The 19763-nt window shown below is 42.5% G+C and overlaps 1 protein-coding gene across 11 annotated transcripts in view; it reads left to right on the top strand.

Moving 5' to 3' along the window:
• EPHA5 (EPH receptor A5) overlaps positions 1-13464 on the top strand; it is a 196082-nt gene extending 182618 nt beyond the window's left edge. For 4 of the 11 annotated variants that reach the window (XM_042870472.1, XM_042870471.1, XM_042870469.1 and 1 more), the window contains 2 exons: positions 1258-1413; positions 10245-13464. In XM_042870472.1, coding sequence (XP_042726406.1) covers positions 1258-1413; positions 10245-10350 — 262 coding nt within the window. In that variant the 3' untranslated portion in view covers positions 10351-13464. The other 7 variants (XM_042870463.1, XM_042870465.1, XM_042870462.1 and 4 more) reach the window with 3 other exon arrangements.
• The last annotated feature ends 6299 nt before the right edge of the window (positions 13465-19763 follow it).

The raw sequence follows: 19763 nt of genomic DNA, 5'->3' as shown, positions 1-19763 counted from the left end.
CTTCAGCATTGCTATTAAATAAACAAATAATACTAATGTGATCGTAAAATATATGAAGATTCCTGAAGTGCTATAACAATATAAAATCTTAGCTCTCCTTTGAGTTGAAAATCTTTCAAGCATAATTCTCACAGTCAGAGGCTGACCCAGCAAATGTTTTTACCTGTGGGTAATAATCTTTATGCAAGGCTTATGTTAACTATGCGCCTTGGTTTACAAAATGGGAGAAATCTGGTTGCTTTCCTGGCTGACCTTGAACAAGTCTGTTTGTGCTCTGCGCATCATCAGTGACGTGGTGGGCCTGCTCACAACACAGGTTACTTGTGCCAGGTTCTAGAGTGGCAAAGGGTTGTTATTTGCCTGAATTGCTTCTTCTTTGCATGACAGAACCAAGCAGATAGCAGTTGCTGCACAGAGGTCCGAGCAAGGCTGCAGGAGCCAGGATTCTCACTCTGGTTTCAGGACTAAACGTGAGCCTCGCCAGGAGGCTGATGCATGGTTGGAGCATTGCTGCTCTCTGCAGGGCTTCTTGGATGCTGCCTGCATACAAAATCCTGGCCTGACTGTGGGAGCAGCCCTTGAAGTGTTAACAACAGCCTGCCGCTGATGGCTGCTGCTGGGAAATGTAATTTGGGTTTCGGTTTCCAGTCTCTGGGTTGTTTTAAGTTAATTATAAGCTTTAAAGAAAGAGGAGAAGAACAGAGCAGGAAGAGTGAAACTGAAGACCTTGAAGTAAGAGTGACAGGGAGAGCGCTGTGGAAAAGGAGCCTGCTTGTGTGTGAGGGGTAACGGGGATGGACACTAATCTGCTCCTCTGTAGAAGCAGATACTTCCCACTTGCAGTGTGCACCAGCAATGGCAGCAACTCGAAAGCAAGCAAGGTTACAGGTGAAACTTTGTGGCCCATGCGTTGTGAAGTCTTGCCTAATTAATTCTTCATGATCTTTTCATTCTGCTAAGATGGTTGGTAGTTTTGAAAGCTTTTACGCTACTCTTTCTGAAAACTGAGATAAAACTGAAAATTTGGGAAATCCCACACAGAGCTCAAAAAGCGTGTGGTTCTCTCCTCCTCGTTTAAGTTGCACTGCACTTCCAGGGTAAAGTCAACAAGTTCCAATGAGTCAGAAAAATTACAGCTCCACAGGAGGAATTGGGATTCAGCAATTACTCAAGATGCCACAGAAGAGCAATTGTGTCATGTTGGGTACATCTTGATACTGATTCTTTTTACTTCTCTGTCTTTCCTTTTGTCTTTAGAGTATCAAATTTGTTGGTGGAACACAGTCCAGTGGGGAGTGGTGCCTACAGGTCAGTGGGTGAGTGGCTGGAAGCCATCAAAATGGGCCGATACACCGAGATTTTCATGGAGAATGGATACAGCTCAATGGATTCCGTGGCTCAGGTGACCCTGGAGTGAGTAGTTTCCAGATCATTTTCACCTCTTGTAATTGCAGTTGGGGAGGAAAACAAACTTCAAAAATATGTAGAGAGGAGACTGAAGAAAGGAAACCGTTTCCCTTTGTTTGCAGTCATCCGTTTCTCTTTTAGTATCTGTATTGATGATAACAAGTGCAGACGAGTCTAAAACTGACTGTCACTATGCTAGCAAGCCAGTACTTTGGCATCTTTGCTCACAGAAATTAATGCTTGAGTTTGAATAATTGACAAGCTGTCCTCTCATCATAGCAGCAGTTTATTACTCAGGGTTATCAATAAATAAAAAAATAAGCTTACTAGTAAGTGTATAGGAGATAGAGGCCCCTCTGAGGTATACTGGCTTTACACTGCATTAGCTGCTTGAAGAGTTGATCCAGATGTAGCTAACTGCACAGTCAAGCCTAGAAAAGCATGGAAACAGTTTTCAACATTACTGCAGTAGAAATAGGAGTAGGTACAGCCGATGCCAACTGAATACCATCGACAAACCAGTGGCTCTAAGGGACAGGTCCCTGGCCAGGACTCTTCCTCCTGCGTGTGCTGTTGGTTTTTGCACCTGGATATATCTGTGATCAGGGCGACAGCACTGAAACAATTTGATAAATGCCTCGAGGCTGCTGGTTTGCTGTGCTCCACCATTAACTGCTGGTCATGTGTAATTGTCTGTAGTTTCTTCCTGACACTTAATCAAACTTGCCCTAAAGCCTGCCTTTGCGACTGGACTAATTTGAGCTTAGGTTGTTACAGACATTGGGGTAGAATGGCAAAGATTATGCTCCATCCTTGGTGCTTCTTTGGAAGAGGTAGTAGTCTTCTGACCACATGCAGATCACCAGTGCACTGGCAGAATAAGTGCAGAGGATTAGGAATAAAACAGGAAAAATCCCAGTACCCTAGAGAACCACAGCATTTTTCCTGTCTGCCACAGGGCTTGCTGTGGAGCTCACCCTTCAGGGTGAGAGTTCCTTTGCACATGTTGCAGGTTGGTACCACCCCTATACAGTTCAGTTTCAGTTTAATTGGACAAGTCGCATATGGATGGAGTGCAAAAATATCTCTCCTCTCCCTGATTTTATTTACTTCATCCACTTGACCTGTATTTGTCCCTTACTCTTGCCTAATTTCAGGTACTTGCTTGAACCCCCAAGTGAGAAAGTAAGTCTTTTCTAGTGACTAAGGAACCAGGGTCCTTAGATTTCTTTTTAGTTCCTTTTTCGGATTCCTGAAACTATTACATGCATTTGGTACTGCATTTGGACTCTACACACTTTGACTGAGGTCCATTGCCAAGGCAGACAGGGAGATCTAGCCAGAGGATGGGTGATGAGGATAGGAAGAGGCAGTAACGTAAGAGAAAAGCAAAAGGGGAGCATTCCCCTCTTATGTGGCACCTTAATCATAGAATCAAAGGAAGTCCTAGTAGAATCTGCAGAATGTCTGAAATACATCATAGGCTTTTTGCTGTTTGGCTGTATTAGTCATACCGAAGAACAAAACTAAGTGTTAAAAAAACTTCCCGTTTGTTCCTTTTTAAAACTTTATGTAATTTCAAGTGTTTTGAAAGAAATGCTTAGATCAAAAGTGAAAGGCTTTGGTTTGATCAGAGAAAATGTTGAGCACAATTCCAAATCAGTGGGTATTTTTGCCACCTATGTAGCTTTATATGGTCTTAGCATCCCTCTTCTTAGCACACTAACAAAACTATTGCTAACTTCACCTTTTGGAGGAATGACTGCATCCCCCCCCAAATCGCTCGAAGTGCAGTGCATTGTGATATGACATAATTAAGTATTTCCTGGGTTGCACATCTGTGATTTATAAGTAATAGAAGGGACTATTACAGCTGTGCCAGATTTCTACCTTTTTCTTGGATGTAGTAGTTCAGATTGTGAAATGATCTGTTTAATTTGACTTTAAAATGTAAACATTCCTCTATATTTACTGTTTGGTATTTCAAAAATTTCAGAAGTAACCCCCCTTAAGTCTTTTCAATATACCTTTCAGGCAGTCTGAAATGTTTTTTCAGATTGACAGTGAGTCCAGTAATTCATTTTCTGTATAGTTCTAGCCAAAAAAGGCAAGTTGTTGTAAGTATCATTATAGCTGTCAGAGATGCTGGAACCTCACCAGCTGCAAACCGTATCTAAACCCCTTCCACAGGGTCCCAGGATGTTCTCTGTAGCACAGACGTCATTCTGCTCTGGTCCTTTACTGGTCCCCAATGAAGATGACATGTTCTGAGCTTCAGCTTTCTTCCAGGCTTTTACAGCAGTAGAGTCATACAGAAGAGCTGATGTCTGGGGAGCCTTGGGGGATTTTTTTTGAAGATGAAAGTAGACATCTTATTAATCCATCTTGCATTTCACTGACTCACTTCTCTTGAAATTAAAAAAGGCAAGACACTGGAAAGTTCCAACCTCATGTATTAGGTGAGGTGCTGCATGAAGCAGTCTTGCGGGAAACAAAACTGTCCATGAAGGTGTATCCCACAGGTAGCTCTGTTGGCTGTATTCCGGCTAGTTTAATGCTAGGTAGTACAAGAAAACCATCATTGGGTCCTCACTGTTTAACCTGGATTTGTTCATCCTCATGGTTGAAAACAAACCCTGAGACTGTTGGTGTGGCCATCACCAGCTTATCTGATCATGCTGTGAAGAATGTGCATAAACTACTATTTTGCCTCCTAAAATGGCCTGTGAAGCTCCTTTCATGTGCAGCTGCACCACACTTTATATAAAAAACATCACTGCACCACATAACTCCATCAGATTCCTACCTGGCAAATACAGATAAGTTCTGCTGATTTCAAGGTAATTATATCAACTTTTCAAAGTTGGCTCCAGCTATAGCTAGTTATCCATGCTTGTAATACCCCACCCCCAGCTGCATAAGTCAGGCTTGGTTCTTGAACATCTCATGCACCTTTGCATTGCAATTATGGCTTAGTGAAGATATCTTGACCCCAATTGAGTCTATTTAGGGGAAAACTGTGGAAGGTACATCAAAGGCTAACAAGCCATCCAAATCAACACCTCTGTGATTACTCTCAGACATAGTAAAAAAAAAAAAAAAAGACAGAAGGCCTGACTCATAGCCATTAAAAAAGGAAAAACCACCTTAGACTTCAGGGACATCAGAGGAATGCTATCCCATACTTAAGAGCTGAACCGTGTGCTCTGATGTAAACTGGCAGATTGCCTTTGAAATCAACAAAGTAAGGGAGAGAAATGTTGGTTTCTGTGGGGGCTCAAATGAAGGCTTCATGTGTTCTCCAGAGATGCTATGGGGAAGAAATAAACACTGGAACAAGCAAAGTTCATTAAAGGTTAATATATTTGGGGTTTTGTTGTTTCTGGAGGTTTTAATTTTTCTCCCTGTAAGAGGAAACAACAAAACATTTTGTACTCTGCAAATGAGAATTCAGTCTAAATGTTCCTTGTTTGTTTGTTGTTTTGTTTTTTTGGTGGTTTTTTTTTGTTTTTTTTTGTTTTTTATTTTAAATAGAGGCAACTGTTCAATATATTCCAGAGCTGGGACTTGGGGGGATCAGGTGAAAAGAACATGTGAACATTTACAACTAGCTTTCTTTCCCCAAATGACATGAGTAAAAGATTCTTTACAATTTAAGAGGTTGCCTTCAAATACCATCCAAAATGATAATCCCCAAATTGAAACTGCTTAGGAAATACATGGAAATTAGGTGAAGAAGGGAGAACTGATTAATCACCACCAGAAGACGCTGAAAAAATACAATGATGTATATTTACAATGTAAAGAATTCTTAAAATCTCCTGGGTAAAGCTACTAGTACTGTAAGAGAGGGGATGGCCATAGCATTCTGACAGAACTGGTGTCTGCAGGTGATCAGCTTGTGTCCTCTTTAGGGGACCTGGTTGAGATGGTAGATGTTCAGCACTCTTTGAAAATCCCACCTAGCATGCAAATCAAAATCCCAGTTACCACCTTGCTTCGTTCAAAGTCATGCTTAATGCTTTTACTCCAGAAAAGAGTAGTGCTTGTGACAAATAATTGAAGATAAAACTTTTACAAGCTATAAACTGTGAATAATATCGCCCCAAGTCCTGAGCTCTGCTTGCTTAAGCAAAGACCTGAAAATGTATGTTTTCAAACAAAGAGTGATTTCTACATTTAGCTCTAATTCTTGCAAAGGGATGAATCACCTTGTGAAAAGTGGAGCCTCACCCTCCACCCCCTCTTTCCAACTGGATATCAGACTTGAAGGAAACCTTTCCAGTGGATCAGACCTGCTCTTTAAACTTGTGGACCACCTAGTGACTTTGAGTGTGTCTGGAGCTCTTTCAATCCACTGCAAGATTAACTTTACCAGGACAATACTCAAGAATAGATAGATCCATGACATGAGTTTCAGTCTGATATTTGACTGGACCAATTACTAACAAAATGTGGACTGCATACTTACACCTTTTGAAAGATCTGTGCTCACCGAATCTCAGGACACCCTGTTGTTTGTTATTAGATGAAGAACTCTGAATATTTGTAATAATATGTGATGTGTTGCTTTGCATTGTATTTTTTTCTTATAAAATAAAATAAATTATTTATTAAAAGTTATACTGGATGAAGAACATTTAAGAGTTCACCTGCTCTAGATACTTATTCTTAACCTAAAATCTCAGTTCTGGATAGTGATACTGCATACACTTGTGAACAAACCCATTCTCATGTCATAATTAAATAGGATGGGAGTAACGAATAAGAGCAGATGAACTCTTAAACGAAGAAAGATCCTAATCTCATGCAAAGGTCCCTTGCAAGTGGATTCCTCTCGCCCTAGTGTCTTCTAAAGGTCTTTGAGGTTATTCTTTCCCCTCTTTCAAACTGACAGCTAACTCTGTGAGTAGTGTCAGTCTGCATGGGCCAGTGTAGTGCTGCGCTGTGTGAAGGAAAGTGCTACAATATGGCTGGGGTGGGAGATGAAATGCAAAATAATCTCTGGCAGGCTGATGGCTTCCAGCCATGGAGGTATTTCAGGAACCTGGCCCTTTTGGTTGCATGAGTAATGGAGTGGTGAGGAGTGTTGTATTTTATGTGGCAATCCAGTCCTAGTCTACACTGTGTTTGACAAATTGGTCCATGGTGTATAAGTAGTTCTATTTGTAAATAAAGTGTTTTAAATATATTTCTTACAACGTGGAGACCATGAATTCAACTATTTCAAATGGAGGATATTGCATTTAAGGGAGTACTGTATTGTCACTGGCACACTGAAGCCAGGCTTTCATATAAGGCCATGGTAAAAGCAAGTGTGCAGCTGCTTACAGGCTGTTTGGAATGGGCCGATACCTGTTTTCCCCTTTATTTCCTTGGCTTTCTGGTTAAGTTGCCCTCGTAGTACTGTGTCAGCATGTGATTTGAATTCCTGTGTGTTTCTATTTTCCACATTACATGAAAGAAAGAAATGAGAAGGGCGAACTTATTCCTGAAGCAGGACTGAAAGTTGTCTTGTTGCTGCAAGTCAAGTATTTGGAAGCAGGGAGACCTGCTTAATATGACACATGGGTACTCCTATCTTCACAGCCTCAAGAAATGCCCATGCAGCTGCCACATCAGCGCATGCAAACCCAGCAACTGGGGTAGAGTCACTTGCATGGCAAGGTGTAGCCTGGATGCTGACTGCAAGTGCCATTTGCAAGGTCTCAGATGTGCCTTTTCTTGCAGGGAATTGCACTTTTCCTGTCACCCCCCAGACATTTGCAGAGCCTGTGAAGATATGCTTCCATACATCTCTGGGAAGCTGAGCCCAGTGAAATTGCCAATTAACTGTGGTAAAATGGAACAATGAGCTTTGGACTGAATTTTTAGGACAGTTGTGTTGCAGACCTTCAGCAAAGAAATCTATTTTGTCTCCAAACTGGCTGTTATGTTCTCCCAGTTTTGTTTAAAATTGGCTTCTGTCTTCCACTGCTTTTAGTCCAGTGCTTTGACGCTGGATGTATGGGAGGCTGCAACAGGGTGCAAGTCACACTTGAAAAAGGGAATTAAAGCTCCTGCATTCTTGAGGCCTTTTGCTGCTTTTTTTTTTTTTTCCCCTCAAAAGTTTTGTTGCTGGCTTTGCAAAGTGCAAGTTAGCTTTTGAATAAAGCTGACAATTTTATATTTGGTGAGCATCTGGCTCAGGAGCTGTTGTCTGGATTAGGCTTTTGGTCAGTCTTTGTAGAGCTAAATGACCATACAGCACTTTTTCCCCTCTCTGAGGAGTCCCCACACTTTTGGCCAGTGGCTCCGCATTCAGGAGTATTCAATAGTCAAAAAAATAGATTAGATCTCCTGGTGAGCAACTAATGGATTGAAACTAGAAACTCGTTTTTCTTCTCTCTGTCTGTGCCTCTCTTAAATCAATGAGGCACTGCTCAAGGATATTGGGTTATGCAGGATGCTATGAGGAAAAAAGACTCTGTAGTGAGTACCCTGAAAACCTGAAAATGGTGCTTGGATCCTTTTGATGAGGAAGCCTGCTGCGCCAGAGAGCATGGACCTTTTCTCACTAGACTGACTGAGCTGTGTATGAAATGCAAATACACACATGCCTTGCTGATAGTTTCAGGCTAGCTTTTCTGCATAACATGCAAGAGCAGAGAGATATTACCAGAAACAGTACATATGTGAAATATGTGTTGCTGGATTTTCAAAAGAGCTCAGTTTGCACTTTTAGATACCTGAAAAAAATAGCTGAACTTTCAAAGAGCACCAGCAGAGCAGCATTCAGCAGGGGGGAAGATGGATGTTGGCTCTTCTAAAATTCTGGTCCTATACTGTTTTTTTTTATCTTTGGTGTGAACTTCCAACTGTGCTGTGTACATAAAATAAATTGCATGGAACAATAGTATTACTACATTTTCCTTCATTATTAAGATCGCTTGCTGAACTAGTTTCACAATTCAGTGGAGGTAGAAATGAAAGCATGTCCCCCTGAGAAGGTAGACACCTTTGCAGATGCTGCAGCCTTTTCTTCCAGGTAAGGAGTGTGCTGATGTGTCTCATGGACCTCTGTTACTCCGCACCCATTGTGTTGTGATTTCCAGTATGCATCAGAGAGATGCTTCACTGAAAAAGGGTATGATGATGGAATGTAGTGTTTAGCCTCGAGCAGAAAATCTGGGATTTTCCAAATCAAAAGGCTGAGAAGTGTGACAATCCTATGGAGAACAGATCTAGCTTTTGGCTTCAACTGGTTTTTGTGTTAACACATCAACCTTCACTCGGGATTGTTTTTTATTAGAAACGATGTTTTTCTGAAGTGTTCATCTATGTAATTTTTGGATGTGGATGGTTGTATTTACACAGGAGTTTCTGTCCAGAATATAAGTCTGCTGAAAGACACCTTGATGGCTAGCTCACATGCATTATGTAATGGCATTCTGGTGTTCATCGCACGCGTTCACCTGCAGTCGTCTGTGCACTGTGGGCCAGGTTTTCCAGTGTGTCTCAGGTGGCGGCTGGGCTCCTGGGAACAGCAGGAGGGACCAGGGAGCTGCAATTCTGAGTGTCTGGTGATCTGGTGACATCCCGCTAGCTTTCAATGGAGAGCCTTCTTCTAAATGGCTTGTATGTTTCTGCATACTCTCCACAAACTAGTGTCAGCAGCACTGGGATTCACACCTTTATTGGCAAAACAGTAGAGCCCTTCTTTGAAAACATACTACATGCAGTCCAGCTGGAAGGTAAAAAACAAGGAGCTCATAATTCTGTGGTGGAAGTCTTCAGATGAAGCATCGTGTCTCGTCTAAGTCAAATTGCTTCCCTAACAATCTATGTCTCATGTTGGAAACATATAGGCACCTGTCTTGATCCTTCTTCCAAATGTCATTCCTTCAATTTCTTTGTTATCAATTTTCGCTCTTTAACGAAATCAGTATAATTGCACTGCCATAACCCACTGTGTGAGAGGCACCCCACCTGGCTTTTAGCTGTGTCATTAAATCTAATCAGGGAGCAACTCATCCCACACTTTGAATGGGATAAATCATCTCATGGAGGTGCTTCTCTCACAGTTCTCACAGAAACTTGGCAATTAGCTTAATCTAGATACCTACATTTTAGAGAGCTAAATTTCTGTGAAGACAACTGTTCTTCCTAGTCGTATGTTACACCTTTCTTGTAATGGCACCCTGCTAGACAGACTCAACACAAATGCCTTTATCTTTTAGAATTCTCACACACAAAATAGTCAAGCCTGTGTCTTCAGCAAGATTTGCAAAGGCTCAGAGGGGAGCTGTGTTACGAATTCATGTTGACTTTAGAAGGCCGTAATGGTGGTAGCTGTGCTTAAGGCTTTTGCCATTCAGCTCTCTCTAGGAGCAGGCAATAGGATTGTGGTTTGTGTATCTTTGGCTTTGCCTCATCTGAAGAGGAAGGAAGTGTGGATTGATCTTACTCCTCGCTGTTCGTATCCAAGATCAAATACCAGTCTCTCCCAGGAGAAGAGGAAACTGCAACACACATTTTCTTACGCAGGTTTTCTCTTGGAGTAGGACTTCATACATGTAGTGGAGTCCCTTGCTGAAGCCAATGCTAATACTTTGCTTTCAAGCTTTTCCCCTTAGTCACCAAGATGATCTTGGTCAAGCCATGTCACCTCTCTGAGACTTTGTCAGCCATTTAAAAAAATTGGGAAAATTAAATGTGCCTCCTTATTTAAAGGGCTTTGGGAGCCACAGATGGTAAGAGGTAGGCGCTGGCAGCAGCATCGACGCATGCGGTGCGTAGTGTGTGTGGCGGCATGTGCCTGAACAATCCCTGGAACCAACATCTGCTTTCTCCCACAGGGATTTGAGGCGGCTGGGAGTGACACTTGTTGGTCACCAGAAGAAGATAATGAACAGCCTTCAAGAGATGAAGGTCCAGTTGGTGAATGGGATGGTGCCATTGTAACTCGGTTTTTAAGTCACTTCCTCGAGTGGTCGGTCCTGCACTTTCTATACTAGCTCTGAGATTTATTTTGACTAAAGAAGAAAAAAGGGAAATTCAGAAATACAGAAATTTCTGTAACTGAAGGACGCTGGCTTCTGCCACATGATTTATAAAGCAGTGTTTGACTGAAGTTTTCATTTTCTTCCTATTTGTGTCCTCATTTTCATGAAGTAAATGTAACATGCATGGAACATGGAAATGGATCTACTGTACATGAGGTTAACCAATTTCTTGCGCTTCAGCGATGACAACAGCAAGCCTTCCCACCACATGTTGTCTATACATGGGAGATATATATATATATATATATATATAGCACCTTTATATACTGAATTACAGCAGCAGCACATGTTAATACTTCCAAGGACTTACTTGACTAGAGAAGTTTTGCAGCCATTTGTGGGTCACACAAGCTGCGGTTTACTGAAGTTTACTTCAAGTCGTACTTGTCTACAGAAGTGTATTGAAGAGCAATATGATTAGATTATTTCTGGATAGATATTTTGTTTTGTAAATTTAAAAAATGCTGTTACACAGCGTTAAGTTATAGAGACTAGTGTATAAACATGTTGCTTGCTCAATGGCAAATACAATACAGGGTGTATATTTTTTCTCTGTGTTACAAAGTTCTTTTAGTTTGCTCTTCTGTGAGGATAATACGTTATGATGTATATAGTGTACAGTTTGCTACACATCAGGTACAAGATTGGGGCTTTCTCAATGTTTTGTTCTTTTTCCCTCTTTTGCTTCATTTTGTGTTCTTTTTGTGTTAACCACTATGCTTTGTATTTTTGCTGCTGTTTGGTTTGAGCAACATATAAAGCTTTCATGTGTTTTGATTATATATATGAGGTGGAAGGAGTCTGCTTAAATAAAGAACACCATTCTCCGTCGTGGGCTGGGGATGTCCCGAAGAGGTAAAGTAAAATGGGACTTAAAACATACAGCTCTCATCATCCCTCAGCAGCATTGCAGCATCTGTTTTCTTCGTGTGTTTCATAATTTGCTCCTGGTGCGCCCCTTCCTGGAAAGAGAAGATGTGCGTGGAATCCATCTGCACCAGTGTTTAAACCCAGCACTGTCTCAGGGTAGCCTTTGACCTGCTCCCTTGCTTTCCTTGCTTCGAACAAGCACCCTTCAAGGCCAGGAGACAAATCACCACGTGTTGTTAGCTAAAGAAAGGGATTTTGCTGTTCCTCTTCTGCTTGTACGAGTCAAGTTCTGGAGGTGCAGTGTGGATGCATCTCCACTACCATCCAGCATGGAGATTTCACAGCATTTTCCAAAACTGTGGCCAGGAAAGTGAGGGAGGAAATTATTTTGGGAACTGCACCGTTCCATATTGTTTTGTGGGTATTTTCAGCTTAGACACCCTCCACGTCCCTTGGGAAAGTTGGACAGGTCAGCTGCAAAACACTCATTCATCTTACAAAAATGGGTACAGACCTGGCCACTGTGGGGCAGAGCAGAGAGAGGAGTATAAAAGAGAGCAGCCCAATATGGTCATGATGTTGGCATCCCATGATGAAGATGATCTGTCTGAATCTGACACTGCTTATGTCAGTACTTGGTTGTAAATCTGGGCTAATGTGTACACTGCAGTTTGAAGATGATGTTTTCAGGGGGACCTAAAGGCAGCAGTGAGATGCTGAGTCCTCAAAATCTCACCACGAAAGAAGTTGGGGCTGTCCTCCTTTAGCTGTAGATGGGAGTAATCAGGGCAGTTAATTTGGTATTCATAGGTTGTTTTGTGAAGCTTTGGTGAAGATAAGGATTAAAGAATTGCTCGGCAGATGGCAAGTGTTTACTGTAGATATATTGCTTCCTTAGAGGTGTTGGATAGTATCTTCCTTGATAATAACATCGACGTATTGACTTACTGTGTTTCCCCTTGTCCCCTGGCACTGCAGAGTAGAGCCTGAGCACCTCATCTAATGCCAAAAGGCAGCCATTTTCTTCTCCCCTACAGAACCATGTTTTGAACACCACTCCAGCTGGTTTTAAAAGTCTTTCTTCAATTTCCTCAAAGCCCTTTGATGAGATTTAATCCAAATAACAGTTTCTAAAGAAAAGGGGTGGGAGAAGGTGTAGGAAGAGAGGGTTTGCTGTGCATTTGTTTTTTTTTTTTTTTTCTCAGCAGCAGGGCTCACTTTCTTTCAGCAGGGCTTCTTGATGCAAAATTTGTCCATCTTGGAACAGCCTGCATGCTTAGTGATGTCCAATTCTCCTCTGAGAACTGCTCTTTTTCTGAGGCACAGGCAAGGCCTAAAAGAGCAGAAATAGGTATGTGGGAGGGCAGGAGCACATGCTTGCCACTCTCACCCTGCTGCCTTGGCACTTGCTGCTCATGGGAACGTCGAGCTCGCCTGACAGCACAAAAATAGGACGGAGCTGAGTTGCACAGTGAGACACAGCCAGGCAGTAGGGGAAGGTCTGACCAACCTTGCTTGTGTGATTTCTCATCCTGTTGCTTCATTTTGTCAGCCACCAGGCCACAAAAGGTGGGGGAGAGGGAATCAAGACATAGCAATTTCAGCACATAGCAGAGATTTGTCACATAATAAACAACATTGTTAGGCCTGTCAGCAGAGCTGTCTTGGGATTATTTGTGCCTCTCTGCCTGTAGCGCTTTGTAAAATAACCCATAGGAAGACAGAAACAACAACTCTTCTCTTTGGGAAGTATTGTTCGGTTTCCACATGCATCCATCAGCTGCATCGAGAGAGATTTTAGTAGCAAATTTCAGTACTTAGCCTTTCTGCTCATTTTGTTTGGTCATTCATTAACTGCTGGCTCTGTGTAAGGATTTGGTTTGTTCTTTTTTTTCCATATTTCTACAAGAAAATCCCAGCACCGTTTGTGGGTTTTAAAGGCATACACAGTGCTGCTGGGGTGCACCTCATGGAGATGAGAATGATGTTCCTGATACACTGTAGTAATTGCCAGATATTGGAGCAGTCTTCAGAATACTTTTCAGAAGGGCCTGTGGAAAATGAACTGTCCTTAAACCAGACTGCATATGTAAATAGGGTACCTACTCTCAGTTCCCTGAATAAATAAATAAATGATCTTTTATATTTATTTCAAGAACTGTTCATGCTACAGATCTCTTTACTATAGGCTCTGAACTGGAAATAAAGACATTTTAACAAATACAGGCCAGAAGTTACAGCTTCTACTTTCACACTCAAATTCCAGAGTTCTGATGACGGAGCTACCAGTGAAAAGAGAACTACAAGTACTCGGTCTGTGGGGCAACTGGACCATTTACTTGGGCCTCTTACGCAGATTTAGGGTTATAAAGTAAAGCTCCCTTTTTACCACAGTGTTTTTGAAGGACTCGGGGGGGATCTGGCAGCACCTCTTTGAAACTTTCTACCTGCGAGCTTGGCCAGGCTGCTGCTGTTTTCACCTGCTGAGCCGGGGCACCACGAAGCACAAGTAGAAAAACTTGCCTTCAAAAGGAGTGGCAAATGAAAATGTATAGCCTGAAATCAGACATTGTGAATGGATGAATGCATATTTTGGTGTGCAGTAGGAGATCACAGTAATATTTTTTTGGTTATGCTCTTTGTAAGCACAGGGGGAGATAAGGAGGGTAGTTAGCTGACCTTGCCAGTTGTGTGCTGGACCTGGAAACCACAACGAGGCAGTGGTTTTCATTAATCAGTAAAATTGGAGCTGTAGGTGGATTTCCTGCCTACTGTAAGTCAAAGCAGTTTGCTTTTTCAACTCGCCAGTGCTGCTATTGATACACTGAATATTTTTTTCCAGTACGTTTTGCTGCTAATTGCAAGAAAGTATTTCAAAGGGCTTGCAAGGTGAAGAGGCTCTTTTCAAAACAGTTTTTCATCTTGGGAGAAGGAAGTCTCCCCAAGCATGGCTTGTCTCCATTCATTGTTTATTTATCCATTTGGCTAAATTACCTAACCTTAAAAAGGAAGATGATTTTTTAAAAGTAATTTTTTTTTAAGTTTTGTTTTGTTTTGTTTTAAATTTCTTCTACATATTAACAGCAAAAAGAACAAAAAGCTTAAAAAAAAAAAAAAAAGAAGTTGTCTATTCAGTATTGAATATAAAAATGTAGAATTCCCAGTTGTCAAGAAATTGTGACTCCTTGGACTGCTGTAGTCTTGAAATTAGTCATTAAGGCATGTGTGATACATCAATAGCAGTCTAAGAGTAGCACTTAGTTTCTGATCCTTTATTGTTTGTTGCAATTTCTTAGGCCGTGTAGGTCAGGAGTTTATATATCCAGTGCTATTGGTGCTGCAGCATTTGTCTCAGCTCTTTCAACTGTTTCAACGCATAGGAGACCGTAGTGTTGCTGTATTGATTCCCTCCTTTTTCCCCTCCCGGGATGCTCTCTGTGCATTTTGTTTGTGTACATGTTTTTAGTAGTGTAAGATATGAAATTTTATATATTTTTTCATAAAAATAAAAAAATCTTTGAATAATGGCTCCATCCAGTTGTGGATCACACACACCATTTTGAGCCTGCCACGAAGCGTCGGGTTCTCCTCCCTCTTGCAGCAGTGAAGAATGGCTTGGAAAAGATGTAACGGAGGCAGTGGCGAGCTCGAGGAGGGCCTGGAGAACTGTTGGCTTCAGGCTTCTGCAAGGTAACTGCTGCTGTAGGACAGGAGCTGTGTGCTGATTCTCCTGGCTTCGTGGGAAATCGCAGCAGACAGTGGGTGATGTGGGTGATGCTTTTGTAGCCTGGTGTTCGTGGCAAAGAATGGCACAGTAGGCTGGGACGGCAGAGGAGCAACACTTTGTATACCAGAAGGAGCACGAGGTCAGTTGTGTTAACACACTGATGCTGTCAGCAACTCAGATAAAATGCCAGTATCGACATGACAGTCCTAATGCAGTATTTTCTTAAGTAGTCCAGCCCACCCAGGCTAAGACGGGCTGCTAAGAGAAAAGCACAGGAATGGGGGAACTTTTTTAAAGAGGCTGAAAGAAAAATAGCTTTGCAAGCGATGGGGAGGCTTCCAGCAGCCGAGTCTGGACACTCTTGGGGAAAATAAAACTCTCGTCTAGCAATTTAAATTTAAAAAGAAAATAAGGCAGGCAAAGATCGTGAGGAAAAAGTGTGTTTAACATGGCTTTGTTGATAGGTACCTGTTTTCAGCTGCTGTAGAAATGGGGATGGTGCCCTCATGAAGATGCATCCATGAGAACAACTTCCTCTTGTTCCCATTTCTCTGCCAACATGAGCAAGTAGAAGAAGAAGAATCTCCTAAACAAATGGTGAATGGACAAAACTCGCTACTGCTACCAAGCCTTGGTGTCTGCAAAGTCATAGAATCACTAAGGTTGGAAAAGATCTCTAAGATCATCCAGTCTGTTAACCACCTCCACCATGCCCACTAACCACGTCTGTCAGTGCCACATCTCCATGTTTCTTGAACACTTCCAGGGACGGTGATTTTACCATCTTCCTGGGCAGCCCATTCCAGTACCTGACTACTCTTTCAGAGAACAAATTTTTCTTAGTACCCAACCTGAACCTCCCATGGCTCAACTTGAGGCTATTATCTCTTGTTTTGGAAGAAGAAGCTGACTCCTACCTCACTACAGCTTCCATTGAGGTTGTTGTAGAGCTATAGAGTCCTGGAATGCTCAATTTTCAATGACAAGACTTACTTTCTCGTATTTTCTATCCAATAGCCTAAAAATGGGGCCAGAGGGTTCTTAATTCCCTCCCTGCAGGCCCAGCAAGATCTGAGCCTATAGCACTGGTATGCCCAGAGGGTGCCCCAGCCCCAGGGCAGGAGCAGCAGGAAGGCTGCTCCCCATTACCCTGTGAAGCCAAGCCATTGTGCAGAAAGCAATGCAAGATTTATGAGGCCATGGGGAGAGTGAGTGAGGGACTCTTCATGTATTTTTCATGGGCTGAAATGCATAAATAGCATGCAATGCATAAACTGTGACCAGATACTTAAACAAAAAAAAAAGGGAATAGAGAGCAGGCTGGAATAGGGGAAAAAGTGATGAAGGAATGAGGGAGATTTATTCAAGTCAACAGGGCCTGATGAAAGTCACCCCTGAGTACATTAAGAAGCAGCCAAACAGCACAGCCTGAACTCAGGGTGATTCATCTTCACCGACATGAGGATGGAGCTGGACCCTGAGGACTGGAGAAGGGCACACGTAGTACCTGCTTGTAAAAATGGATGGGTAGGAGGGAAGAGGCTGGCTCATCTGCAATTCCTCAGGTGCAGCACGGTATCTGGGGAGATGCTAGGACAAACTATTGCACAACCGGTTTATCATGCCATTGACGGGCCATGCAGAAAACAAAATAGCATCAAGGGCTCACAGAAATGAAATGGCACACAAATGAGGGGAAATTAGGATAGAAGGGTTATGCAGGGATGTAGGGTGACTGTCACAGAGGTGTCAGCTGGCCCCACACTGGGCAACATGAGTTGCAATGCTGAATTTTGAATGGTAAATCTAACTGAGGAGGCAGAAAAGGATCTCCACCAGCGCAAGGAAGCTGGCCCCGTCCACCCGCTGCATGAAAACAGCCTCTGCAGAGGAAGGTGACAAAAGGGCAGGGGCCTACAAACATAGGGAGTGAGAGGTGGGGGCTCTCAGGTGCATGAACGGCCATTGCAAAGAGAAGATAGGCAATTTCTCATGGCAGTGGCAAAGAAGAAAGGAATTTACATTGTTTTTCTGTAAGCAGAGGAGGTTATTTTTTGGTGGAGAGAGCACAGTGCCCTCCTGCAAATAGGGTAGAGCAGCAATAGCTCAATAAACCCTAAGCCATTTCAATAGCATTTCTGTGGTGCATGCCACTCTTCATGGTGCTTCACACTATGTCGGCATCTGTGGCATTCTGTTAATTTGGTGCACGTGTGTTTCCAAGCGTGCATTTCTAATAACACATCCCCTGCCAGAGGTCAGATCTTATCTATGTGAAAAAGGGAGAGCAATCTGACACCAATATCGGGCAGGAAGCAAGAGCCAGAGCACACAGCTAGAAAAAGTCTTTGCCCTCTCTTGGTGAAAGCTGCTGGTCACTCATTTTGCACCCATGTAAGCAAACCTGAATTGTAACACAGCAGTAAAATGCTGTTTAAAACCTAAGAGAGCTGCTGTATTCAGACAGTGCAAAGGCTCAACAGTGCTTGCTCATGCTGCAAGATCCCAGGAGGCAGCCATGGCTCCTCTTTGGGTTCAGCCTCATGTAGGAGGACACCTAGAGGTCTTATGTTGTGAATTGAGATGGCTTGGTATGGAAAGGAGCTTTTTTAGTACAAACACAGAATCTTTTTTGGTGCTTTTTTTCTCCCATTTAAGCCATCATTGTATATGTATTTCATCCTGTAGTGGCTCTGAGGGAAGCCATGGGGAAATTAGTGGCACAATGCTCCCCAAAGACACCCATTACCTCTGTGACAGGACTTCCTGTTGGAGTATTTTGGCCATATCCCTCACGACCCACTGGATTTTGGTGGCTGCAGGCTCAAGGATGTTTCTCTGCAGTTTGAACAGACAGCATGTGAAAGAATGACCAGCACCGCCTGCTCAGTGCAAGCCTCACCTTATGAGTTTCACCCCTTCCAACTTGCCAGGAGCCTAGCACCGATTTTGCTGTTTCTTAAATACAGAAGTGCAATATTTAACAAATAATGAAATCTAAACAGAGGTAGCCCTTGAAAGTTTCCACTCTTGAAAACCTGACTCCCCTACCAGCCAAGGTTGGACTGCAAGAAGGTTTCTTGTCAGAAGTAGGGCTCAGATTCTCTCTGAACAGCATTTCTCTTCTTTGCCCACTGATTTTTGTTTTTTCCTCTTCCTCCTTTCAGAAAATCTTTCCCTTGTCCAGCTAAAACTTTCATGATTGCTGACATAAAGTGACAAAGATGCTTTGCTACACTGATCTGCCCCTTTTGTAATCTATTAGAAGAGCTGGCAGGGAGTTTGACCACAGAATTCCTTCTGCTTCCTCAGAAGTTGCTCATAAGTTCCTCATTTGTGCATTTGTGTCCCTGAAGATGACTTATTTCTCTTGGTGATTGTTGTTTAATATAAAAAGAACATAGAAAAGAGGAAAGGGGAAAGTTTTTGGGGTAAACCAGGGTGGTTGTATGCAAAGTCAGAGATTTATGTCAGCTGACAATGGGGCTGTTACAGAGATTTTCAGGAGAGGATACAGAAGGCAAAAGCCTGCTTTGTGCCTGCTGAAGGAGCCCACACACCGTTAATGTGATAATCAGGCAGAGAGCAGGTGGGAAATAACTTTCTAATAAGAGCTTGGCTGTTTTCCTGCCCAAAATAATGGCAGGCGGAGACTGAGATTTGTGACTGAAAATCACTTCTCTGATATATCTGTTGGAAAAAGGAGGGGGAACAAAACTATGAGATGGGATACCAGACATTTTCTTGTTTTGCTACCAATAAAGGCCACATTTATTACAAGAAAATTGAAATCCTATTGATTTTTCTTCTGAGATGATGTGTTCCAAGCTTGACATTTAAACATGAAACTCTGAGCTCCAAAGTTTAATCATTTACTCCTTGAGAAATACAGTGTATGGAGCTGCTGAATGAAAGGGCATGCAAGGTAAAAATGATCCTTCCTTAAAAAAAAAAAAAAAAGAAGAAGAAGAAGAAAGGGAACAACCTCTTCCATTCATCGGCAGTGAAAAATGATCCTGGTACCAAAGGGAGGGAGTGTAAGGAAACCTGAGAGAGCCAGCAGAAATAGTGGGGAAGACAGAAAGAAGGAAAAAAAAGGTTATTCTGAAGAATGTCACAAGACAGACCCAAATAAAATCGGTAACATTTGCAGTCTTTGGCTTTAGGGCTAATGGAAAGAACTTCTCCAACAATTTCAGAGCTCACCAACGCCATGATGAGAAAGCAGCCACAACGGCAGTAGTGTTCATTAAGGAGCAAAGCCCTCAGGCAACGTTCATGCCTCCCTAATATGCACTGAAATCAGATGGTTTCTTTGTCAGAGGCAAAACATAGGGACGGCAAATTAGCATTCAGGTGCTGTTATTAGCATAATTATAGGGGCAAAAGGCTGACAGTTATAGCTGCAAAGCTGGGGCCCGGGTCAGAAATGTAATGGAGAAATAAATTACAGCAAGAGCGTGCATTAATAGCCAGAATTTAGACACGGCAGGTACCAGGATGCAAAAGAGCTCTTCCTCCTGCTGGTTCATCGTTTGCGCTCTGCTGATCTCCATGGAAATAACCAACAAGCCAGGCTGGATGTGAGCTGGGGCCGACATTTCACGCACACCCAGGGTTGGACCCCACAGCTGGCAAGGGCATGGCCACTCTCCCTCACCTTTTGACTTGGCATTTCTTACAGCAATTCTTCAGCTCCAAACCCAAAAGGTACA

The sequence above is a fragment of the Lagopus leucura genome, unplaced genomic scaffold (genome assembly GCF_019238085.1).
Source record: "Lagopus leucura isolate 7727_CA_CO unplaced genomic scaffold, USGS_WTPT01 Super-Scaffold_100004, whole genome shotgun sequence".
NCBI classification, from domain to species: domain Eukaryota; kingdom Metazoa; phylum Chordata; class Aves; order Galliformes; family Phasianidae; genus Lagopus; species Lagopus leucura.
Note: the sequence above shows the minus strand (reverse complement) of the source record. Positions and strands in the feature narration are given on the sequence as shown.